The 10,133-nt window shown below is 43.0% G+C and overlaps 2 protein-coding genes across 6 annotated transcripts in view; one reads left to right on the top strand and one right to left on the bottom strand.

Annotated features, from left to right (window-relative positions):
* KLHL6 (kelch like family member 6) overlaps positions 1-10,133 on the bottom strand; it is a 118,258-nt gene that overhangs the window by 88,958 nt on the left and 19,167 nt on the right. The gene's annotated exons all lie outside the window — the stretch shown is intronic.
* Positions 1-10,133, top strand: part of GPR148 (G protein-coupled receptor 148) — a 97,036-nt gene that overhangs the window by 73,574 nt on the left and 13,329 nt on the right. The window contains exon 4 of one of the 4 annotated variants that reach the window (XR_014526821.1): positions 3,273-3,419. The exons of 2 other annotated variants lie outside the window; for them this stretch is intronic. Coding sequence is in view for 1 of the 2 variants with exons in the window: in XM_083505763.1 (XP_083361889.1) it covers positions 3,558-4,610 (1,053 nt within the window). In the remaining variant the exon portion in view is untranslated. One more of the 4 variants, XM_083505763.1, reaches the window with a different exon arrangement.

Below are 10,133 nucleotides of genomic sequence, written 5' to 3'. Positions count from 1 at the left end.
GGCCTTCTGGAAGTAATTTTAGCCATTTCTTATTCAGGGCCATTGCTGTCTGTAAACATTTTCTGTTTTATTTAAATGCTCAAAAAGAACCTGAGAAGAGCCCATGTGGTCCAGGAAACAGCTCTCACAGTGGTCAGCCAGATGCCTGTGGGAAGCCTGAAAGCAGTTCCTGAGCAGAGCAGCACTCTTCACATTTGTGATTTCCAGTAACAGGTATTCAGAGGCTAGTAGCCATTGATAGCCTTATCCTCTTATTGACATGTCTTACCTTCTTTGAAAGCCATCCAAGTTGATGGCCATCATCAATACCTCTTGTGGAAACAAATGCCATAATACTAGTAGCAGCAGCAGTAGTAGCATCAGTATTTTATTTATTACCTGCTATTCACCCTAAGGTCACAAGGCACGTTACAAGTTTAAAATGCAACATTAAAAACAGCTAAAAGCTAATTATGATCACAAGAATGATGTGGGTGGAGGGGTGTGTGTTTTGTGTTGTGTCAAAGTCCAGGGTAAAGAGGTACATCTCCAGCATATGAGAAAACAGTACAGTGGTACCTCGGTTTACAGACGCTTCAGGTTACAGACACTTCAGGTTACACACTCTGCTAACCCAGAAATAGTACCTCAGGTTAAGAACTTTGTTTCAGGATGAGAACAGAAATTGTGTGGCGGCGGCGCAACAGCAGCAGGAGGCCCTATTAGCTAAAGTGGTACCTCAGGTTAAGAACAGTTTCAGGTTAAGGACAGACCTCCAGAACAAATAATGTTCTTAACCCGAGGTACCACTGTATAATGAAGGTACCAGACACACCTCTGAGAAGGAGGGAATTCTACAACATAGGAGCTGCCACAGAGAATGTTTTCTCCTGGACCACCTGAACTTCTGAAGCTGTGTGAAGAAATACTTTATTTTCTGTATCCTGAATTTTCCAACATTCAGCTTCATTGAATGCCCACCCCAGAGCTCTAGTATTATGACTGGAAACCAAAAGAGCGCCATCTAACCCTGTCCCTGGGCCACACCCCTCACAGTCATTCCTTTAATAATAATAATTTTTTATTATTCATTATTAGTCATTCCTTTGCATCCTCCTTCAGTTTTTGCCTACCTGGAATGTGTTTTTGAACCAATGCTTCTTGCTTGCCTGGATGGAGGTAAAGGTTAAAAAAAAGGTAAAGTACCAGGGGGGTGTAAATGTGTGTAGAAACTAACCTACTGCACATATTCAGTGTTCTGCCCACTTTTGCCTCTGGCCTCGCACACCACTAGCATGTGGCCCTTAAAAGCTTGTCTAGAAGGGAATATGGCCCTTGCACTTAAAAAAAATAATACTCCTTATATTAACGTTTGTAGGCTAGAAACATCCATTGCAGGGGTTGGATGGCAACAGGCTGAAGAGAATATGGCTGTACAATATGAGCCCGCCTCCATGCTCCATTTCACATTTCGCTGATAACTGTCTGACAGTGTAAATCAGAGCAACACACACAGGGCCAACATTCAGGGCTGTCCCACCCAGAAGGCAAGGTGAGGTGACTGCCTCAGGCAACAGGATCCATGGGGGCAGCAGATCCTGATGTAGATCCTTTATTTCCCCCTTTGTTCCTGATGTCAATCTTCACTCCCCCCCCCTTTCTTCCCTGGCATGGGGGGGAGGATGCCATTTTGTGGTTTGCCTAAGGTTCCAAATGTCTTGGACCAGCCCTGTTAGCACTGAGCAGCCACATAGCAAGAAAGTGGGCAGAAGGCCTGGCAGCCATTTTGTAGACAGAAGGCAATCAGGGAGCCAGCAATACAAGCCAGTAGCATGGAAGTGGCTCTTTCAGTACATGTCTCTTTGTGTGGAGCAGAGAACTAAAACCATGCTTGTCAGAACGGAATCCAAAAGTGAATTACTTCACAACAGCCAATCTGAAGGCAAGCAGCACAATCTGTTGCGTTTGTTAGTGTCCCTGGTTTGGTTTATGCAAGCTCTGGACTTCATCTACTCTTGTGTCTAGAGAGGACATGGTGTGTCATGTTATGCCAGGTGTAGAGACAGTGCGCCCCCCCCCCCATTTCACAATGCTAGAACATTCCAGCTGAACGTTGGGAGATTCAGGACAAACAAAAATAACTTCTTCAGCACATAGTTAAACTATGGAATTTGCTTCCACAAGACTGTCAACTTGGACAGCTATAAAAGGGTAATACAGTGGTACCTTGGGGTACAGACGCTTCAGGTTACAGACGCTTCAGGTTACATACTCCGCTAACCCAGAAATACCTCGGGTTAAGAACCTTGCTTCAGGATGAGAACAGAAATCGCGTGGCAGCAGTGGGAGGCCCCATTAGCTAAAGTGGTACCTCAGGTTAAGAACAGTTTCAGGTTAAGAACGGACCTCCAGATCAAATTAAGTTCTTAACCCGAGGTACCACTATAGGCAAATGTATGGAGTATCAGGCTCTTAATGATTCCTAGTCATAATTGCTACATTTCCTCCAGTATCAGAGGCAGCATGCCTCTTAATACCAGTGACTGTGGATCAGGAGAGTGATATGACATACCCTGATTGTGAGCTTTCCGACACATCTAGTTGACCACTCTATGAACAGAATGCTGAATGAGATAAGTCTTTCATCTGATCTAGAAGTGCTCGTGTTCATTCTAGATTTATTTAATCCTTTGTTTTTATTATTCTTTCCTCCTGATTTAGGGAACAACTGTAAAGGATGTAGAATTGTATTGTATTGTTATATGTTAATAATCTTTCCATTAATCGTAAGAAAATAGTTTATTTTGCATTGCGTCTACTCCTCATCCCAAAGCATATGATGAAAACAAAAAGCACTTTAGATTGGGCAGTGGGGTGTCAAGCCACATTTTATTCTCCATTTTGCAGCTCAATATTTCATAGTAGCTGGCAATAATATATGTGGGATTTTGGTGTATGTGTACTGTTTCAGATAGCTGAAAATATATGGCAGCAGTCTGCTAAGAACCACGTATTAAAAGGGATTATCATGCACTTGTATTTCAGGAGCTAAGGGCACCATTCCTATTGATTACATTGACTCAATACGTTTCTGATTGCATTTAAACACTCTAGTATATCTGCTGGCTCCATTTATGACTTGATTGCACTGGCAAATTTGGAATGTCCCCTTTTATCTCATCACATCTGTTTAATCAAGCTAATATTCCATCTGCTACTTTGCTATGCTAATGCTTGCAGTGTGGACAAACTTAAGTTCTTAGTGATGAACAGCCCATTTACTTCCCTCCCAGAGTGCCTGCTCTGCAGTTTGAATTTTGAGCCCTATGAGTGTGTTCCCTTCTTCTGAACAATCAGTGTTAAATTTTCTTGAGGAAAAGATTCCACTTGTGCGGATTTCAAGATCTACTTGCGGAGCTCCCTTACAAATCCCTATGCTTTGCCATCAGCTATCATTACAGAGCTGACGACAGATGGTGATCTGGTTGCTATAAAATGCATCTTTGCTTGTTGCAAAACCTCAGCGTTGAAGAACTTCTTTTCTATACATCAGCTGCCATTCCTTATCTCTGGGGGAAATGAACTTCTCACTATGTGTGCCAGCCCGGATTTTGAATGCAACCTTCTCCCGCTATAGAGAAGTGGCCTCAAATGCCTCCTTCACTTTGGATAAAACTTCATTCCAAAACCTGCAAGAATTGATCATCTATCCTCCATACTCCAAGACAATGATGTTCCTGATCCCGCCGATATTGTGCCTTACAGCAGCCGTCCTGATCAACCCTTTCATTCTGTTTGTGATTCTTTCCCGTGTCAACATCCGTCAGGAGACAAGATACCTGCTGTTGGGAAATGCTTTGCTCTGTGATTTGTTATATCTGATACTCTATGCTATGTCTGCAGTTTTCAATGTAATGAAACTCCACCTTCCCAAGAACCCTTGTGTGCTCCTGTTGTTTCTGCTGGCCATGACTTACTGCGGAGGATTGCTAACGGCTGCCGCCATGGTGCTGGATACATACGTGGCCATTTTGTGGCCTTTGCATTACATCTCCATTTTGCCATCTTCACGAGCAAAGAAGCTGATACTGTTCCTATGGATCTTGTCTGGGATTTTCCCTGGGATTGTCTTCTTAATACTCAAGTTTACCCAGAAACCCAGTGTATGCCCAGTGGAAAACTGCTCTGTCCCCATAATACTGGTAATGACTCTACATGGAGATGGGGCCGTGAAATCCTGCTATGTAGTCTCCATTTCTGCCCTTTTTCTCTGTCTGTCCCTCATACTCTGCTGTTATATGATCCTGTATTTCAAAACAAAGCAGTCAGGCATATGGAAAAGCATGTTCTCTAGAGCCAGTGTGACGTTCCTGATGCATCACATTGTCTTGTTCTTTCATTTCTCTCCCCTCTTGGCTATTGTGGTGGACTCCTTGCTTTATGTCAATGCCGTCATTGGGACACAGACAGGGATATTGGTCTCTCTGATAATATGCAATGTGCTGATAATCTTGCCCAAAGCTCTGTTGCCTTATCTGTGTGGGCTTCGATACAGGGAGATAGCCTCATCCCTCAAGTTCTTCTTCAGACGGAAGCGCATGACTGCCGTGTCTCCAGTCTCAACCACTTGAGCAGAAACATACGAAAGACTTGTCATGGTTTGGAGCTGTACTTGACCTCTTCTATCAAGTTCGAAGGATTGCCACCCCCCTAAAATTCATTCATTTGTTGTCTGCTGGCTGAGTTATTAGCCATTTATTTTTCCAAGGTCAGCATACTGTGAATGGAAAAGTAGTAGTATCATGCTGATATTTTGATATATAATGATAACAATGTTGTGTTGGATTAGATGTCATGGTGCAGCAGTAAATTAGAAGGAAGAATTTAACCAAAAAAGAATTTTCACCTGTAGAGAAAACTGGAAAACCAAAGAACATGGGGAACAACACATTAAGGGCAAGTGTAACAATTGTTACTATTCTGATTTCAAAGTCATCAGATGTGCCTGGTTTTCAAATGAGGCCCCCTATGAATGGTTTTGGGTTTTTTTATTGTGCATTTATGATGATTTGTGCTTATGGTGGTTTGGGGGCAGTCATACAATATTCCACTTTCAATACCCGTTCATGCCTGAAAAAGTTTTGAGGTAGCCATATGGCTTGATTTCCTATCATTGCATATCCTCTAGTTTCTTGCTGAAATCCTTTAACTTTTCATACCACAAACAATCTCGGGGTGGGTCCTATTTTATTTTATTTTAGCTTCAGTGCAATAATGTCCCTCCAGACAGCAATAGAGTAGTAGCAATGGGAAGGCATCCCAGAACAAGTAATGAAGTCCAGTGATGTGTGGACAGTTCAGTATAAATCCACCATTATAACACTATTGCTGAGACGAGAACATGTCGCAGAATACACCCATCAGCCTGGAAGTGCCCTAGATTCAGCATTCATATTCCTGTGGTCAGATTGGTGATTGTCTACATTCCCAATTATATCTCTGAAACAACAAATATCTCCCTACCTTTTAATAGCATATTAACTTTGTATATACAGTTCAATCCTACGCACTGTGCCCTTGATTACTGTTGCATCTATTTGTCTTTTCGTCTGTTGCTGGACGTATGAAATGTAGCTATGAAGGCAGAGGAAACGTATGGAATTTCTGAGTTACTGAAAATGTATGGAAATTGTGAGCTACTATAGGGGATGTGTCAACAGAGAATCTGTTTACAATTTTCCATAGTTACATGTCTCTGTGTTGTTGTTTTTAGCACTCTCATCAAATATAAGCATAAAGATATTAGAAACTGTGTGACTTGATTTTAGGGGGAAATTACTTTTGCAGCATTATCTAGACCTGAATTGGGGGACATTATTTCTTTCGGAGGCTGCCTTTCCCTTGGGAGTAATCTGTCAGGGCTGCACATCAGCAGTGGGGCTGAAGCCAGCCGTGGGTAGGTTCAAAGCCAGTCCTCCCTCCCTCCTTCTCCCCTGCTCTCTCTTCATACCCCCTTTTTCTCCCTCTCTTTCTGACACCCTTTCCCCTCCCTCCCAGATCCTTGCATGAAATTAGGCTGAGGGAGAATGCAGCCCTGGGGCCACAGATTGCCCACCCCTGATTCAGATTAAGGACTCAGTTTGTCACTCTGAGATGCCATTTACACTTTAGCCAGGGGAACGTAGAATGTAACTAAGCAAGAATAGCATTTCATCATTTGTTGCTGTGCTCTTATCTATAGACTGGAAAATCAGGACCTAAGTATGCTTAGGGAACTGATCAAACTAGTCTAGTTTCTGGGACTGGGCTGGTGGCTCCAGACAGACACCAAGGGTAAACAAAGTGGACTGTGAACAGGTTTCAGTAAATAATAACTCACAACAAATGTTTTCATCTACCAGTGTCCTGATCCACAGGCTCCAGGAGGGCCTATGTGAGTGGTTTCATGCAGGGATACCAAAAAAGGAATGGCCAGTTTTAGTGCTTTATTAAAGAAAGGCATAAACTTACAACACAGTCTGCAGAACCCTGCTGCCTTTGCAGACTTGCAAATGGATGGACTTCTACAAATGCAAGCTATATAAGCTGGCATCAAAAGCCCAATTCACACACCCCTGGCATGGAGGCCTCTTCCCAGCTCATAGCCATCTCTCAGATAAGGGAGTAGCTGACAGGCAGCCAGTATGAGAAGCCTCCCCTCTCCCAACTAGGTGGTAATGGTGCAGGCATTATCCATGGCCACATCCACCAGAATTCTGGTTGAAATGGCCTTGGAGAGTAGTGGGCCCAGAACGTCTGGGTTGGAGCACTGTTGAATGCTTTTTTCTTTGGGTGATGGCAGTGGTGTCCCATGGCCCAGTGGGTGGGCAGTGGCAGTAGCAACATCACCAGTAGCAGCAGGTGGATGGCAGACTGCTTGCTGGGTGTAGTAGAGCTGACTGTGGCATGTGTGGCAGGCAAGCAGGTCAATCTGCTGTGGATGAATGGAAATGCAACCCCCTTTTGATCTACTACTTGAGGCATTTGCTCAGTTGGCTAGAATGCATGCTGTGCTATTGTTTATTGCTCCAGTTTGCTGTTTCTCATAGAGACATATCAGTATCACTTATTCCTGATGTTATTTATGGTTTTCAGAGCTTTGATAGGAAGAGCTTAGCTCAAAGAGGAGCGTGATGGTCCGTGCTTCCCCAAAGCTCTATACATGATTCAGAAGAAAAGAGGTTATCATTCTGCAGTTTTTACAAAGGACATTCAGGCTCTGAAGCTTGAGAAGAAATCCATCGTTTAACACAAGGAGGGAACGAACCCTAGGCTAAAGGGTGGGGGAGCCATATCACTTTTCAGAATGCCCGTTTGACCCGTCCATCAATGGCTCGAGTCAATAACACGACTATGTTGGAAAGAAAGTAAACATTCAACAGTACATCCTTTAATCCTTTGTGAGGCTACTTTGTTCCCCCAGCAACATTAAAAAATGCAGAGAAACATATACAGGGGCCCTTTCTACTGAGGAGTGGGTAAATAATGTTCTGTTGACACAGAAAGTTGGGCTACCAGCCAAATTTTTCAAGCTTAGTATGGACACAAACCAGATCCAGGCAGGTGCTGCATTAAGAGAAATCTCTTTCCCTATCAACATTTATTTATCCTCATGCCAAGAAGATGTTTCTGAGGCATTAGGGAAATGTATTCAACGTGACTAAGATGTATGATTCTATCTAAATATATTAGGTAATTTCATACAATACATGGTTTAAAACACTTTTCCATTCCCCAGATCTATAATGTGCATGTCAAATCTACATTGGTTAGAGAGCATAGTCAATATACAATGGCTTTCCTCCCCCCCCCCACCTTCTGCTTGACAACATTCACAAAAAGTGTGACAGAGGTTCAGTGGGACATTTACTATCTAGGGCAAAATGCTCTGTTGATTTACAGACTGATCTTACGTATGTTTGCTTAGGAAGCAAATATTGGGATTTAAGTGGGATTTAACTCCTAGTAATGGTTAGCATCGCAGCCATAGAAACAGAATTCCTCCAAGACGATCTAATCCAACCTTCCACAATAACCCGATTGCCTTCATGGGATGCTGCTTTGTGTTGAGCCAGACCATTACTCCACCTTGCTCAGCACTGTTGTCTACACCAAGTGACTGTGCCTCTCCAGGTTTCAGACAGGGGTCTTCCCCAGCCCAGCCCCGGGGATTGGTCCTGGGGTCCTCAACATGTGCAGCATGTGCTCTACTGCACTATGGCCTAGATTTCAGTCTCAGACAGATGTTCATCCTGTAGGCTCTTCAAAACTCTTGAGCAATAAGAAGTCCTTGGCTAATTCCATCTGCTACTTAAGCATTCCAGTAGTATGATGGTAAGAGCTGTTTGACAGTGGAATGGACTCTCTCAGAAGGTGGTGACCTCTCCAATGGAGGTTTTAAAACAGAGGTTGGATGGCCATCTGTCGGGGATTCCTGCATTGCAGGAGGTTAAACTAGATGGCACTAGTCCAACCCTACAATTCTATGAGTCCTTTATTCTGACCTAAGAATGTTCTATTGCATCTGGGACACAGTGCTTATTATCCTAGCCTTGGCAATCTTAACAAACAACTGTTCTTAGGGTAGATCTTTGGGTTATGGGCGGTGGTCCTTCTGTTCCTTTACACAGAACTCAGTGCTAGCTCCAGGGCTGAATGTTTCTCTCTGAGTGCTCCAATCCTGTCTTACAACCTGCTCAGGTCCTGATTGTGTGCTACTGGATACCAAGGTATGTCTTGATACTATCACTGCAGAGCTGGTGCTTGTGAAAGGAGAAGGTGACAGTGGGCTTCCTTAAGAGCACTTCTAAAAACTAGTTCACACAGGCAGGTCTGGTCATGTGATCACAGCACATGTGATTGAGAAGCGAAAGTGTGTTCATAGATGCAATCCATCTGATCCTTCTTTCTCAGTAAATGGAGGGGGAATCATACACATGCAGCACCTGTGTTGCACATTACCATGCCACACACATGGCATGCTTATCTACTCCTTCACCACATGTACTGAATCAGGTTCAAAGGATGTGTGTGCATGTATGTACACAGACACATTATACATAGCTAGCCTCTTTGCACATGTCCTTTTTCTATATCTGCTTATCATGTAGTAGTCATAGCCATAATCATAATATTTACAGTCTTAGAAAATGTAACATCATTATATCACGATCATGACAATGCTGATTTAGAAAGAGCCAGAAAAAGCATTTCTTGGAAAAACTTGCAAGCTACTTGCCAAGAAAAGTGGAACATTCTTTTCCAGAATTTGTTGCCTTTCCTCTCTGTAAATAAATGTCAAAACAAAGCAATGAGATCCACAAAACAAAACAGAAGTGTTACTGGGGTGTTTTCCCACTGCCCATTGCGAATGCTGGAATTGTGTGAACTGGAGCATATGCTAGAGCTTGGTTAATTGTCAAATATTGGGAGTACTGAGGACCCTTCCAACTAGCTAGCTTGGGGGCTTTGGTTTAAGAGCCAGCACACATCCTGTGGTAAGCTGGGGAAGGGATTAATAAGGAATCTTTTGCAAATTAAGCAAAAGACCTTGGGTGAGTCACTGCCTCTCAGCTCAACCTACCTCACAGGGTAGTCGTGAGGATTAAATGAGGATGGGGAGAACCACGTGCACCTTGAGCTCCTTAGAGGAAAAAAGTAGAGTGTAAATGCAGTAAGCAAATAAATCAGAGATGGGGAAACCACACTTAAAAAAAAAATGCCCCCAATTACTTATGTATTTGATTAGGTGTAATTATGAAACACAATCTTGCACTGTTTGCTGTAGTGCCATGATTAATTGTCAGTTCTCTCTGTCTCCTGCTCAAAGCACCTGACATGATGCTTAAAAGTTCTTCATGTTCATTAGAACAGAGTGGAGACTTCGGAGGAGGACGAGATCAGGGAGAAAACAATGACAAAAATATTAAGAGAGAAAGAAAAGGCTGCAGTAATCAAAGGGTGGTTCTACAGAAGAAATTAGTGGGTGTCAAAGAGAAAATAATTACCAGGGTGCATTCCAGGAGAAAATTACTGTGATCTGTGCTGTATTGACCACCCCTCCCCTATTCCCACAATTTCATTTGTCAATCCCTCCATGTCTTCTTTGTCTCTGT

This window comes from Podarcis liolepis, assembly GCF_965112155.1.
Source record: "Podarcis liolepis genome assembly, chromosome: 5".
NCBI lineage: Eukaryota > Metazoa > Chordata > Lepidosauria > Squamata > Lacertidae > Podarcis > Podarcis liolepis.
The sequence above is the reverse complement of the archived record's forward strand: the minus strand, read 5'-3'. Positions and strand labels throughout refer to the sequence as shown.